This window comes from Passer domesticus, chromosome 24 (assembly GCF_036417665.1).
Source record: "Passer domesticus isolate bPasDom1 chromosome 24, bPasDom1.hap1, whole genome shotgun sequence".
Classification (NCBI taxonomy): Eukaryota; Metazoa; Chordata; class Aves; order Passeriformes; family Passeridae; genus Passer; species Passer domesticus.
Genome location: NC_087497.1, coordinates 5,022,629 through 5,038,418, shown reverse-complemented (window position 1 = coordinate 5,038,418; position 15,790 = coordinate 5,022,629). Strand labels below are relative to the sequence as shown.

General features: G+C 47.0%; 1 protein-coding gene across 1 annotated transcript in view; it reads left to right on the top strand.

Annotated features, from left to right (window-relative positions):
- Positions 1 to 15,790, top strand: part of CSMD2 (CUB and Sushi multiple domains 2) — a 245,056-nt gene that overhangs the window by 99,827 nt on the left and 129,439 nt on the right. Inside the window, 2 exon segments of the mRNA XM_064398686.1 lie at positions 6,658 to 6,770; positions 13,384 to 13,461. Of these exon segments, the coding sequence (XP_064254756.1) occupies positions 6,658 to 6,770; positions 13,384 to 13,461 (191 nt within the window).

The window sequence follows — 15,790 nt, the reverse complement described above, 5'->3', positions numbered from 1 at the left end:
CGTGTGAGACAATCCTTATCTGCAGCTTTCCCTCCTCCCTTCTGCTCCTTTTGAATCGGTTCCAATGTTTGACTTAACGCTGGATTTCCTGCCTTTTGTAGCTCCCTCCCAGAGCTTTCCCAATATTTGATCTCCCTCTCTCTTTTTTCTGGAGTTACAACACCCAGGCCATGGATATTTCAGCTTGGGGAATCTTTAGGGAGCCCTCATTTCCTTGGATGACCTTGGAGAGGAACTGAATGATTTCTTTGCCTCCCACTGGCCCTGCAGCCACCTCGGGGGGCTTTAATTATTACTGGTTTATACTGGAGACAGTGGCACTTCTGATGGGAGGGATTCCTGTGCTGCGTGCCAGGATCTTCATTCCATGGGCACATCCCTGCTCTGTCCATCCTGGCTGCTGCTGGAATATTTTCCCACCGATTTTCCAGTTAAATGATGCCTTTTTGTGATGGGTTTGTGGTGGAAAAGCTGAATCCTGGCTCTGGAAATGTGGGTTGGTTGGGGAAACTCCTCTCAGGCGCTGGGGACTGAGCAGAGGGGCTGGAAACAACTTTTATTTAATGTCACATTAATGCCTGACAGGAGGGACAGGCTGGAGGAGAGAACAGGGCAGGGCTGAACCCACGCCTGGTGTGACCCTGGAGGAGCTGATTTGGGGAATAGAATTGTAAAAAATTCTTAAAACCTGACAGAAGGTTCACACGGTGTGTATTTATATGTAAACGTTGACTTTAGAAATGTGAAATAGGATAGATGTGGTTGAGAGAGAAATTGAATAAGAAATACGTTTTAAAGGATGGTCTTGTAAAAAAGACTAGATATTTTGGAGAAATGGAATTATAAAAGATGTATTAGGATTTATGAAGGGTAATTTTAGATGAATGGTTTTAAGGTATTTGTAGTATGGTGTGGTAAAAGTTGATAGGTTCAGAAATACTAATGGTATTTTGACAAGCAAAGAGTTGGATTTTGATTGTGATAGTGTGAATTGTAACACTTGTATTGTCTTACTTTTAAAATGAAAACGGAATAAAAAAGTTTTTGAAATGCATCTCAGCTGCCCCATCTCCAGGTCAGAAAAGGCCTTAATCCGACAGAGCTGCCACCAGGCAGGGTCACTTCCACCGAGTTTGTCACTTCCAGCGAGCCTCTTCCATTATTAATGTGACATCCTGGAGGCAGCCGGGATCAGCTCAGCCCCTGCTGTGTCTGGGAGCGCAGCTGGGGTGACCTGATTGTGCTCCGCTCCCCAAAGGGAGCGACTCCTGTGCCCGGTGAGCTGGAAAAGCGCCAGGATGCAGCTCCAAAATCTCCCTTGCAGCTTCTTGGGCTCCCTCTGCAGATTTTAGTGGGCTGGAACATCCCCCTCGCTGCCTCCCCAGGCTCGTTTGGCAGTAAAATCCAGGTTTTAATGGAATTTAAAGTGCATTGTTAGGGTGACAAAGGCGGCAGTGAGGCTGCCCTGCGCGGAGGGCTGGTTGTTATTTATCCGCTGATAAACACAGCCCTGCTCCTTATCAGCACATCTCCCCCTGCCTGCCCGGGGAAAACAATCTCTGCAGCTCTGATATCCAGGCTTCAGAGGAAATTCTAATAAAGCTGTAGCAGGTTTGGGGGGGAGGATTTGCAGTGAGGCATTAGAGAGCCTCAGTTGCATTTTCTTGTGCTGAATTAGGGGTGGTTGGCTCTGAATGGAATAAATCTAATCGTGTTTGTCACCTCGCTGTGGTGTGACTGGAACCAAGCTCTGGTTTCAGGGTGGGAGGGTGTGGGAAGTGCTTTGGTGCTGTCACTTGGCTTCTTTTTATTGGGGTAATTAGCAGCGAGGGTGGGAATCATAATTTAATTATTTTAATTGCGGGAGCACAAAGGTCTCCCTGTGGCTGCAGCACTGGCACGAGGGAGGAAGAACCTGTTTTCCTTTCTGGGATAATTGAGGTTGGAAAAGCCTTCCAAGGTCACCCAGGCCAACTTGTCACCAGTTCTTGTCCCCAGCCACATCCAGACCTGCCCTGGACACCTGCAGGGATGGGAGCTCCAAACCTCCGTGGGCAGCTCCACGGCCTGACCTTGTATTGTGCCATTAATTAATGAATTAGCATCTTATTTGAGCTTGTCTGCTCTCTTAAACAAAACATAAGCACCTCTAGACCTCATTTCTGGGTTGCAGGAGACTTCTCCTCACTGTGGACTTTTACAAGGAGCATGAATCATTAGGTCAGTTATTGTTCCTCCTTTGCTGCTGAAAGGAGCACTCCTGCATCTTCACCGTGCTCCAGAGCCTGCAAGTGCCTCAGGAGGTGCAGGGACAGACCCCACATCACCCACGAAATAAATGGGCAGGAGATCTTTCTCCTTTTTAATGCCTTTATTAAGAAGAATCAGCTCAGGTGGGGAGAAATCCACGGGTTGCACCCACGCCGCCGCTGCTCCCAGGCGTGGCACGAAGAAGGAGGTGATGCAGCTTTGTACGCTGGTCTGCGGACAGAGCTGGGGATTCTGTCCTCATGGGAGAGTCGTAGATTCCTGCTTGTTTGTTTAACACCCCGGGGCGTCTCTTTAATCAGCAGCTTTTGAGGTTAGGGTGAGAAGCAAAAAGGATCCAAGCAGGTACGGGACTACGCTCCCATCCTTAGACGTCACTTAGGTCACTTGTTGGCTCGTAATTTTAGGGTTTTTCCTGTAAAAACTGTAAAACTGTAAAAATTCAGGGCGCAGTGCATTTCTCATCTGCATACTGGCTCTGATGTCACTGCTATTTTCTTCGTACTTGGAGGGTCTGTCCCTGTGTTTGTTTCTGGCAGGTGCTAGCATCAGGGGGACAGTGGTTAATCACCGGCCATTAACAGGTAATTGAGGAGCCCCTCTCCGGCAGCGAAACCAAAGAGGTCTGACTGGTCTGACTTGTTTCCAACTCTGAAACTCAAAAAAAATTACAACTTTCTATTCATAACAACCCACACGCCTTGGGAAGCAGCAGCTTGGCTGATGGAACTCCTCTGCTTATAGGGAATTGTGTAAAAAACCACGCCACAAACAAGGCAGAGGAACTTCTGGGAGCAGTCCTTGCAAGGATGTGCCCCCTCCAGGCCTCCCAGCCCCCTCCTCCCTGGAATGTTTTAAGGTTGGAGTTCCCCACTGGGATGTTTTTAAGAGCCATGTGAAGGTGCAGGAGTGCTCCTCCCATCCCTGCAGCAGCACGGGAGGAACAATAACTGATCTAATGATTCATTTTCCTTGTAAAAGTCCACAGTGAGGAGAAGTCTCCTGCGACCCAGAAATGAGGTCTAGAGGTGCTTAAGTATATTTTGTTTAAGAGAGCAGACAAGCTCAAATAAGATGTTCAGAATTAATGGTACAGCTCTCCTGATAATTTGAGGAGAGGTTTGGATGAAAAGTTAAAAATACAGGTGAAGTGAATAATAATACACAGGGAGATGAAGAGCTGCTGAGAGGTGTCCCTGAGTTGTAGTGAGTGGGAAATGAGTCAGAATTGGCAGGATATCAGTGGAATAAAAGCTGGGAGGGAAAAGGAGGCTCTGAGTGGGCTGGGGGTGGAGCTCAGAGTGAAATTTGGGCTGGGATCAGTTCTATGTCCTCAACAAGTCTGGTTAAACTGAGGATCCACAGCACGAAATCCAATTGTGGATCATGGAATTCCAGAATGGAATTGGGAATTAGGGTTGGGAAAGACCTTAAATCCAGTGCCACCCCATCCATGGGCAGGGACACACTTCATTATCCCAGCTGCTCCAGCCTCTCCTGGGCATTCCAGGGGTGATCCAGGTGTGTTCTTCTCCTTGGATTTCGTGTTGACTGCTAGCCTTGACTCCTCCATCCATGGAAAAGCTGCTGGGATCTCCCCTTGACTCCTTCATCCATGGGAATGGTGCTGGGATCTCCCCTTGGCTCCTCCATCCATGGGAATGGTGCTGGGATCTCCCCTTGGCTCCTCCTCCTCCTGCTCCTCCTCTTCCTCCTCTTCCTGCTCCTCCTCCTCCTCCCAGCTACTCCAGTGGGTCTCACTTTGGATTAAACACAGCCAGGGAAGGAAAAGGTGGATCTGATCTCCAGGAAGATGAAATTTCCAGGAGATTCACCCAAAATTTGTGGTGGAGGCTCCAGGAGGAGTCAGGACCCAGCCTGGCTGGTGTTAGGGATTATCAGCAGAGATCCAAAGGGGTGTCAAAACAGAGATTAAATGAACAGAGAGGTTTAATTAAATCAACAAAATCAGTTCCATGGGGGAAAAAAAAGATAAAACATCCCCAGTGATGTCCTTTGCTTTTATTTGGAGCTGGTGTTTGACTGCACTCCAGTTCTGGGCAGCACCAAATCACCAGGGCTCCTTCAAATTCGTGTTTAAATCCACCATCTCCACATATTTCACCTGAAATAGCAGGATTTCAGATGGAACTCCTGCCTTTAGTCACGACTTTGACTCCTGCACTGGTTTTGCAGCATCCACACCAGGAATTCTCATCCTATCTGGGTCCATTTAAGAAGAACTAATGGCCAAATTGATGATAATCAAATTTCAAGGTGCTCAAAATCCGTGTGCAAACATCTCCTCCTGCTCCTCCATTGCTTCTGCCTCACTTTGTGACACTTTATTGATTTCTTTTTCCCCTTCCTTTTCTTCCTCTCTGCGTGGAAACAAATTAAAGCAGGAATTGGGATTGTAAATAGATAATGGGACGTGAATGCAGAGTAATCAGTGCCAGCCATGTACAGCCATACTAATTGTGCCAGGGGAGGGAATGGGATAAATATTTAATGCCTGGATTCAGTGGGAAGTGAGAGAGCAAGGAAAGAAATAAAAGAGTTGGGAAGGCCTCACTTCAGCGCTTTGTCTCAAAAAGAGGAGTTTTGATGGCATTAACCCCTCCCTGTTTTGAATAAAGGAATTTTGTTTAATGTCGAGGCTTCGGTGTCACACAAAGGAAGAATATCTCAGATTTGGAATGAATCCACCCCTCAAGGATGTGCTGATCAAGACCAAAACCAGGGATGGAGGACAGGAGAAGTTGAGCCTCATTCAGGCAGCTTTGGTTCATTGTTGTCTGTTTTTTATCTCAGGCAGTTGTATTACATCTGTGAAAAGGAACTTTGGCTCTGCATAGCTAAAGATGATTTCTGAGGGGTTTGCTGCTGCAGAATGAGCAATGGAATGGCCCTTGGGGGGTGAGAGCATTAAGTTTAAGGGTGTTGTCATAACAACCAGCCAGGGGAACTTCCTCAGGATGGGTTTGAGGCATCCCATGTTTGATCTCAGCCCCAAATCTGTTTGTTTGAACTCTGTTCTTTGAGAAAGTTTCCAGTTCAATGGGTTCAGCTGCCTTGGAGTTCCCCAAGGATGGCAAAAATGGGATCTATTTCTGTTCCACCTCTTCCTCCTGAAAGGGCTGGGGAACAGGGATGGAGACAATCCCTGGAGAAATGATTGGGAACAAACTCAAATCCCAGTCTTGAATCATCTCAGAGCACTTCAGGATCCAGGCATGGGATAATCCAGGGTTTGGATTGTACTGTAGGTGGCAGAGATGCTTCAGTTATGCACTAATCACCCTGCCAGCTCATTAACGGGCTGGGAGCACAGGGCAGCCCCTCTGCCATTAATTAATGCTGCCAATTCCAGCCTGGCTCCCACTTGGAGGAGCTGAGGTCACCTCTGGATGGGCTGGGTGACTGAAGGACTCTTCAGATGCTCCATGGGCTGTCAGATCTGCTGCTAAGAAATGTTTAATAATCAAATCTGAATTACCCTTCAGATGGAACAGATTCCCAAGATCCTTTTGCCTTCATTAAAAAAAGCAGGGGGTGTTAGAATGTCAAAAAAGAACATTGGAATGGCAAAAATGGGTGTTGGAATGGCAATAAAAGGTGTTGGATACCAATAAAAGATGTTGGAATGCCAATAATGGGTGCTGAAATTGTAGTAATAAGTGATAATTGGGGATTAAAATAATTAACTTTCTTTAGCAGGAACAGAGAGAGCATTCATGTCCCCAGTGGTGAATGTCACCACTGTGGACCTCAGTCTGAGTCTGAAGTGTTCCAGTCTAAAACTTGGTTTGGGACAAAACTCAGCCAGGAATTGTGAGCTGGAGTTAAGTGAAGCAAACAACATTATATTTTAAAGGAAATAAAATTACGAGCAGATATGAAGGGCTTCTGCTGGGCTCTAGAGCTGCCCACCTCTGTTGCTGGCTGCTATCTTCCTCAGGTTGGGATTGGTCATAAATAAAATAAAAAATAAAGATATTATCGCCACCCTTTCCCTTCCTGAGTTAAAATAAATAGATTTTGGAGTGGGGTTAACCAAATGTGAAGAGATGAGCTTGGGAATGTTCTTTGCCTTAGGAAAAAGGACTGGGAACCTCTGTAATTACAAACAGAGCTCTCAGATGGGAATCGCAGCAGGAATGTGGGGCTGGAAGCAGCCCTGGAGTGGGGAGGATGCTCTCCTTGGCTGTGTGGTACCCATGGAGGAGTTCCCAAACTCCTGTGGGAGCAGGATGGCCTGCAGAGCTGGGTTTGGGGTGTCACTGCAGCTCCTGACGTGGCTGTAGGTGGCTTTGGGGTGTCACTGCAGGTGGCTTTGGGGTGTCACTGCAGCTCCTGACGTGGCTGTGCTGCTCTGCTCTCTTGCAGGTTCACTGGGATGAATTTGCCTGCCCCTGTGATCAGCAGTAAAAATTGGCTGCGGCTGCACTTCACCTCCGATGGCAACCACAGGCAGAAGGGCTTCAGTGCCCAGTACCAAGGTAAGGAGAGACAATTAAATGCCCTTGCCTGGCCTCACCCACCCCGGCTGCCTCCCTGCATGGTCCTGCTGCTGTTATTTTCCAGCTGGAATCCCCCAAAGTGTGGTTTCATAGAAAAACCCAGCCTGGTTTGGTTGGGAGGGACCTTAGAACCCATCCAGTGACACCTCCACTGTCCCAGGGTGCTCCAATTCCTCTCCAGCCTGGCCTTGGACACTGTCAGGAACCCAGGGGCTTCTCTGGGAAATCCATCTCAGCCCCTTCCCACCCTCACAGGGCAGAATTCAGGATTGGGGTAAAGATTTCAGGATGGAGACGTTCAGGTGCTGTTGAGGGACAGGAGATCCTTTGGCTGTGCAGGTGGGACCAGAATGGATTGAGTGGATTCCTTGGAAGCGTTCCCACCACTCCCCGGGGTGTTTTTGAAGGAGTTGTGGGTGCACTGGCTCTGGAGGCAGGATCCAGGAGAGCAAAGAAGGAGCAGGAATGGTTTTGGGTCCTCTCCCAAGGCTGGGCTCAGGGGAGCTCTGCAGGTTTGCTCTCAAGAGGCCTTTGCTGGGAAAAAGCTCTGGAGAGGAGGCAAGGGAAAGGAAGAGGATTTTCCTTGGATAAATCCATAGAGCTGCCTTGTTTGGATGCTCCCAGGTTGTTCTTAGCAGGGCTGTCATGGCCTCAATCATTATTTAACTTTCCTGCTTTCCTTGAACCCGTAAATGACTTTCAACTGCAAGGAAAAAAACACCCCAAACCTTTTGTTGTTGTTGTGCGGCACCAACACCTGGAAAAAGCAGCTTCCCTTTGGATGTCTTTTCCCTGTGTGAGTCAGCCTTTTCCCTCCATAGCAAAGTCAGGATGAATGTTCTCATTCCCCTGATCAGATAAATGTCAGGGGGTTCTCGTCTCAGAGGGAATGAACTGGGGATTGAGTGTTGGAAAATGAACTGAGCTCCCCATTCTGAGCTGGAATCCAGGCAGGACCTCGGCCCAGCTGCCAGAGGGACCTGCCTTCGTTTTTCCTGCTGGTTTTGTGGTGTTTAGCAGCTTCTTTCTGCCTTTCAATGCTTAAAAAAACAGCAAAACAAGCAGCCAAGCAGCGAAGATTCCCAGGGAAGGAGGGGAGGTGTCGGCAGGCAGTGGGATCTGTAGGACAGGAGATGCTGATACTTTGAAAACCTCCCTGTAACCCTTTCCACAACCTGGCCTGGACATAAATATTTCACTGGAGATAAATCCCTACAAAACAGGCCATGTCATTCCACGGGAAGCACAGCAGCTGAAATGCATTTTTCATCAGGAGAGCTGAATCAGGATCGGCCAGGAGAAGCAAGGGAGGCTTTAGGGTGGCTCTAATTTGCTGTCTCTTTTCCAAAGACGTGTCTGTACATCATTTATGAACCCCCTGTGTCCTCTGGGACGGGGTCTGGCTTTGCTGATAATCTATAAGAAAACAATTTCCCTTCCAGCTTGTTTAAATTGATCCCGAGTTTTGCAGAACACCTTCTCTGTCTGCTCCCTCTCTGCTCTCCCTAATCCGTGCCCTCATTTGGAAATCACTTTAGGAATGTAAAAGCAAGGTTAGATGCAATCAGGCTGTGGAGAGAGGTTTTTTTTTCGTTGTTGTTGTTGTTGAATACAGCAAATTCGTTTTGTTCCCTCCTTGGGAGAGTTAAATATTTCACCCTTCCCTTTTCCCTTTCATTAAGGTGAATCTTGATTTTTGCAAATGCTTTTTTCCCATTCCCCATGTAAGGAAATCAAAGGGACTGGAAGAAATCTGTGCACAGAATTTTTTGTTTTTCAATTTCCTCCCCATCCTGTCTCCTCAAAAAGGTGGAAGAAAATAATACAGAACTTTTTAATCAGGTGAGGTGGCAGCACCTCAAGTGTCCCCGCCATCAGAGGGGCTGGAAGTGCAGGGCTGGAATTGGAGAGATGGGAATGCTGCCCTGGCTGCTGCTGCCCCTCTCTGCACATGTTTTATGGCAGAACTTGGCTCCCTAATTGCTCTGGAGCTGATTGTTACCAACACATAATTGCAGCTTTTATCGATCTCCCCGCCCCGGCCGCTTCCCTTCCCTCGGGCAGGAAGATAAATGGGATGAGCTCCAGCCCTGCACAGGACAGAGCTGCTCCTTCAGGGAGGGCTGGGGAGCTCTCTGCTGGTCACCAGAGACATTAAATGGCTTCGTGAGGGCGTCATGGAATCTTGGAATGGTTTGGAGTGGGTTTAAATCCCATCCAGTTCCACCCTCTCCATGGCCAGCGACGTCCCAATATCCCAGGGTGCTCCCAACCCCATCCATGGCTTTGATCTGCAGATCTGTCCATGGGTAGATCTGTAGTTCTACCCATGGATTGATCAGTTTGGCTTCAGTTTGGACAGATCTTCTCCTCCTCATCCTCATCTCTCGTTCCTCATCCTGGATCTCCCCCCACTGCTCATCTTGGATCTCCCACTGCTCATCTTGGATCTCCCACTGCTCATCTTGGATCTTCCCCTTCTCATTTTTGATCTTCCCCTCATTTTCAATCTTCCCCTTTTCATCTTGCACCTTCTGTTCCTCATCTTGGATCTTCCACTCTTCATCCTGATCTTCAATTCCTCATCTTGGATCTTCTCCTTTTCATCTTGGATCTTCCCCCTCCTCATCCTGGATCACACCCTTGGGTTCCAAAGGGATTTTCGGCTCCTGCCATGAGACCTGTGGAGTCTCCTGGGCAATTCTGGATAATCCCAGTGTTTGTGCAGGCTCTGATTCCCAAAGATCCATTGCTCAGGCTGCCAAAAGAGGAATTTTTCCAAGGAGTTGCACTTGAGGGGGTTTCTCTTCACCTCCAAGAACAAGAATCCCTGTGAGCATCCTGCTGCTGAATCATCCCAGCAGGAGGGAGAGACCCAGGCAGGATCTGGATTTCACAGCAATTCCCCCAACAAGGAGAGCAGAGCTTCATGGAATAGATTTTTTTTCGGTTGTTGCTGCTGAAATGCTGTTTTCTAAATTAAAAATAAATAAATGTCTGCTTAAATCCTCATTTAGAGCAACACGAAGTGGTTTGAAAGGAACAGCCCGGCCTGCCTGCCATGCTGGCAGAGCTTTGTAATGTCATCTCTCAAATCTGACAGGATGCTGAGTATTCCATTAGATCTGTTGGATGTGTGTGAGCAGCAAAAGCCTCCAGAAAACAGGAGTTTCTGTTCATCCAATTATCCTGACACAGTCCTTTGTAGTACTGCTCCACATTCCAATTTACAAACAAAGTAGATTTTCAAATACCAGATTTTTGAGGGCAGGGAGTGGGAGAATTGTTCTTATTTGTTTAATTTTTATAAAAAGGACAAAACAAGTGGTGCTTTGCTGTGCCTGGTTCTGATCTAAATGGAGTCATTTGTAAAGTCTGACTTCCATCATTAGGGCTCCAGAATGAAGGATGAGGAGGAGAGGATGCAGTGATCCCTCTTTATCAATTTATCTTCACCAATTTATCTTTATCAATGCTCCTGGAAAGGGACACGGTGCAATTAAGGGAGGAGATGTTACCTGGGGATGCAGCTTGGGCTCTGAATTTTGGGATTGGTGCTCAGTGCTGTCTTGTCCCCATTGCTGAGGGGTTTGGGAGCCAGGTTTTCCATCAGGAACGGGGTTGGAGGGGAATGTTCGTTGGATGGGATGGCTCTGGGAGAACCTTGGTTAGAAATGTGTCCCTGAAAAATTTCCAAGCCTGGCTGTATCCAAATTATGAATTTCTCCGTGCCAGAGAATCCTGGAATGGTTTGGGTTGGAAGAGACCTTAAAATTCCTCTCATTGCACCCTCTGGCACCTTCCACTGCCTTCTCCTGGATTTGGGATGTTCAGCACTGGGGAAATCCCTGCAGCTTGCTGTGTCCTCATGGAGGAGTTCCCAGGGATGTCTCATCCCATCCATGGTGCCACCATCAGCTCTGGTGGGGTTCACCAATGCTTGGGAAGCTTTGCTGGGCCTCTAAAAATTCCCTTTGTGGTGCACAAATCATCTGAGCTGAGCTTTTGTTTGTGTGCAGAGTGGGAACATTCCCTGGGGGCTGGATAACGGGATGTGCAGTGGGAAGCTGTGGAGAACACCAAAATGGGGATTATTTTGTAAAGCTGCTCCAAAGCACAACCACAGAGCAGAGACTTAGAGACTGCAGAGTCCCAACCCACATCCTTGGAAAATTCAAATCAAAATCCAAATTTGGCCTTGGAAACTTGGATTTGCCTGGGTTTTGTTGCCTGGGAGGGAATGTTGGGCTGGGACTGGGGGGGTTATTCCTGTATTTGCTTGGAAAAAGCTGGACAATCACTACAGGAATGTCTGTCACTATTTTATTTGAAGCAGAAATAAATTTTTACCCCAAAAATGTGAGTTTTAGTAGCCCCAAGTCCTTTTTTGATCCATTGATACCACATTTATTAAAAACCTTGAGATCAAGCTGGAAATATCCTGTGATTCCCATCCACGTGGACCTTTGGGGCATCCCAAAACCTGCTGCTTTTTTTCCTCCTGCTGCACTTGCAGGTGAATTTGGAGTAAAAAGAAACAAAGAGTTCAATTTGCTTTGACAGCAGCCTGCTGTTAATTAGTTTTCCCTTCTTAAATTAATAAAAAAAGGCAGCTGCCCTGAACAGATTGAAGCTGGTGAGGAAGACAGGAACAGCAGCAGCTTTTCCTCATGAATATTTTCCAGCTAAAATTTTTGAAGTTCTTGCTGCTTTATTTAAAGAGAAAGCCAAAAGCTGTGAGGAAATGATGAGTGAAAAGCTGCACCCAGCATCTCCCTCAAAGCAGCACCTCAGGTGAGCTTCAAGGAGCCTCTCCCCGTCTGAGCCTCCTGCAGCAGCTGTTCCAAACAGGTTCTTTTTAAGCCCAAAAAAGCCCAGCACGATTAAAACCCCCCTCTTTAGTTACATGGGTAATTCTTCTTGACAGCTTTGTCTTAGGAATGTGCTAATTTAGGGATGAAAGCCTGACAAGATGAAGAACACGAGGAGAAGGGTTTGAAGTGGGTTTCTCCAAGGATAAGGGCTGGCTCATCAGGAAAGGGCTCCCAGAAAGTGATTTGGACACTGGGTTATCCCAATTCCTGCAGTGGGGGCTGAGTTTTCCCAGTTCCTCACACTGAAGGCTCTTTTATTCCAGTTTTTGCCAGTGGAGGCTCTTTAATCTCAGTTTCTCACAGTGAGGGCTGGGTTATCCCAAATCCTGTTGGAATTATCCCAAGTCCTGTTGGAATTATCCCAATTCCTGTTGGGTTATCCCAATTTCTGTTGGGTTATCCCAATTCCTGTAGGAATTATCCCAATTCCTGTTGGGTTACCCCAAATCCTGCAGTGGAGGCTCTTTTATCCCAAGTCCTGTTGGAATTATCCCAATTCCTGTTGGGTTATCCCAATTCCTGTTGGAATTATCCCAATTCCTATAGGAATTATTCCAATTCCTGTTAGGTTTTCCCAATTCCTGCAGTGAGGGCTGGGTTACCCCAATTCCTGTTGGAATTATCCCAATTCCTGTTGGGTCATCCCAATTTCTGTTGGGTTATCCCAGTTCCTGTAGGATTATCCCAATTCCTGTTGGGTTTTCCCAATTCCTGTTGGGTTATCCCAATTTCTGTTGGGTTATCCCAATTCCTGTAGGAATTATCCCAATTCCTGTTGGGTTTTCCCAATTCCTGCAGTGAGAGCTGGGTTACCCCAGTTCCTGTTGGAATTATCCCAGTTCCTGTTGGGTCATCCCAATTTCTGCTCTTTCATCCCAACTCCTCACAGCAGATACTCTTTTATCCCAATTCCTGCCTCTGGAAACTGGGCAGATCCCAAATCCAGGTGTTTGTGCTGCTCCCAGATGGCTCTGCCAGGTGGGGTTTGTGTCAAACCCTCGGGGTGGAGGCAGCAGCAGCCAAATCCAGAGCAGGAAAACAAATTGCTGCTCCCTGGTGTGGGGAGTGCCTGTTGGGAAAGGATGGGGCTCTTGGAGATGGATGAATTCTTGTTCCCTTTCCTGGTTTTTCTCCTCTTCTGGTGGGGGTTTGGAGCAGGGAGGGAATGGTCACACTTTGGGAGGAGTCCCCCAGGTGTGGGGCTGCAAACTGATGTTTCCCTTTGCCAGTAACGGGGTTTAATTTTCTTTTCCCTGCTGTTTTTCCTGCTGTTTATTCACACCAGCTCTGCAGTTTTTAGGTTCTGAGTTCTCCCCTGGAATGGCTCTGCTGTGTAATGGGTTCATGGGATAAATTCCTGCAGCAGAAAAACTGGGGGGAACCAGCTCAGCATCTTCCTCTCAGCATCCCTGGAATTCCTCAGAGCTTCCCTTTTGCCTGTCTCCCATTTTTAGTGGATTACAGAGGGATGGGGGGGGGTTGGACCCCATTTTTATTTTGAAATTAAACCTCTCCAAAGCCCTAACATGGAAAATAAATCCCTCTCCAAAGCCCTGACATGGAAAAACAAACCCCTGCTGGTTTTGAGCAGTCAGCATAAGCTGGCTGATCCCAAAGGAAGGATGAAGGATGTGGGTGATTCCCATTTTTTCTTTTTAAAATAAAAACTTGCAAATCCCTGAAGCTCAGCTAAACTTTTTCCTCATCTTTCCTTGCAGTCAAGAAGCAGATGGAGCTGAAGTCCAGAGGGGTGAAGCTCATGCCCAGCAAGGACAACAACCAGAAGACATCTGTGTGTAAGTTTTCTGGCTCTTCCTCACTGTCTTTTTGATAACAATCTCCTGGAACATTTCATTGGACTTTCCAATAATCTCTAAAACTTCGCCACTCTGAAAAGTTTGGGTGCTTTTCCCTCTTCCCTCTGCATTTCTGCATCACTCCCTCCTCCCAGTGCTCTGGTCACAAGCATTTACTAACTCCTGGAAGGGTGCAGGGGGTTGGATCTCTGCATTTGGTTGATTTTGTGCTCCAGGGTCGTGGCTTTGGGCTCCTTTTAGTGGGGAAAACAAAGAATTTTGGGATTGGGATCGGTGTTATCGCTGTAAATAAGGAGCAGGCATAAGGAACAACATGAAAAACAAAATCTTAGAAAATTTACAGAGGTAGTCACAGCGTCTTCCTTTTTATATTTGAGTTTTATTTCATTTTCCCTGCAGAAAAATCATAATTCTGGGTTTGTAATGCTGATTTTTCAGGTTGTGTGTAGTACTTGGTGTGTCAGGGGCAGAACATCTGCTGTGCCTCCCTTGGGCAGGAGGGAAATCCTTCAGCTTTCCATCAGGTTCTTCCCAAACCAGGAGCAAAACCTGGGAGTTTTCTCCCTGAATCTTGAGCTCTTACTAAAATGAAACAGGAGAGATCTGACTGGGAGTTAATATTTTATATGGATTCAAATGGGAGCAGGATGGAGCATTTTTCCAAATGGATTTTAGGGGAGAAGCTGGAATTGCTCATTTTGTTGCACAGCCCATTACCCCCATCAGAGAGGAGCAGTTTGCACAGCTCGGCCGGGTGGATTTTGCATACAAAATTCAGGAAAATGCATGGACTGGATCTGAATCGTGGCTCAGTGTCTGTCTGCAAGGAGAGTCTCCCTCCCAGCTCCCAGGAGAATTTTTAGAGGCTCTGTTTTTTTTGGGAGCAAAGCCCAAAAAAAGGTAAAAAAAACCCCAAAATCTCCAGAGCAGAAAACACTGGGGGCGTGTCCAGGGGAAATAATTCAATTTTAAAGGAAATTATCCTTTAAAATGGAGTCCAGGCTGCTCCTGGCTGGGTGATACATTCCTTGCCAGGAAAAATTTATTGGAATAAACATCCCAGTGCACTTATTTGAGTGGAAAATCCAGTTGGGAACCCGCCTGGCTGGGTGTGGAGACAGAGGGGTGTGTTTGGAGTGGGGGCAGTTTTGCCCTGGATTTTGGGGAACGTGGGGAAAGGAGTGAAATAATTGATTTAATGAAGTATTGTGGTGTTAACAATACACAGAATTCCCATTTCTCCTTCCTGGGAATGGCCTTTGGAGCAGTTTTTACCCATTTTTAATGCCCTGAGGTGAGGAGGACACAGCACCTGCGCTTCCCTTTCCTGCAGATCCTGCACTTCTGAGGAGAAAAACCAGGAATTCATTCCCCCTGCCTGGTTTATCCCATCCCAAGGGGCTCAGAGCTGCCAGGGCAGCATCTTGGGAGCTCAAATCTCATCCTGCTGATGGAGGACAGCTCAGGCTGGAAGTTGTTGAGCTGGAATTATGGGGATGGGGATGGAGGCCCCAGTCCATGGTCCTTGTCACCCTCCAGCTCCTTCCCCGTGCCCTGCTCTCCATCAGGTCTGGATTTTCAGCCCTGATTGTCCCTGTTTTGGAGCCTTCTGCTCCCACAGGGAATTTCCAGCTGCTGAAGTGCTGATTCCCAAGGAGATGGCACCAGGAAAATCAGGTTTTTATTTCTTTTGGGGTTTTTTTTTTGCAAAGCTTTGTCTGCTCTGTTCCCTGCTGGATTTGCAGGGTTGGCTGAGCCCCTCTGTGCTCCCAAACTTCCACGAGCTGAGTTTGCATCACAGGACAGGCTGGGTAAAGAAATTTCCTATTCCAGAGCAATTTCCAGTTGCTCTGGCTCAAATACCAGAAATTCAGGAATTTTTGTATCTCTTGGTAACACTTAAAGCTGTGCCACAGAATCCTAAAATTGTTAAGGCTGGAAAAGATCAAGTCCAATATTTAAGTCCCTGCTTTATTTTTATTATTCCTACCAGCAATGTTTTCTTTCCAAGTGCTCTTTGCTAAAACCTGGCATAAAATCCTCCCTGGAAGAACCCACTCTTTAATCCTGTAGGTTTTTGCAGAGGTTTTGGATTTGGGATTGCCTGGTCAGATTAAACCTTGTGTGTTTTGTGTGGTTGGATGGAGGCAAAATGTAGTGATGTAACAGCTGCTTGTGTTATTGCAGGGGGAAAAAAATCCATAAAAATACAGAATTCTGGGGGGAGGTGCTGCTTGGGCTCAGTTGTAGTGGAAATGTGTTTGTTTGAAATCTTAATTAAGTGCCTTGTACTGCTCACCATCAGTCA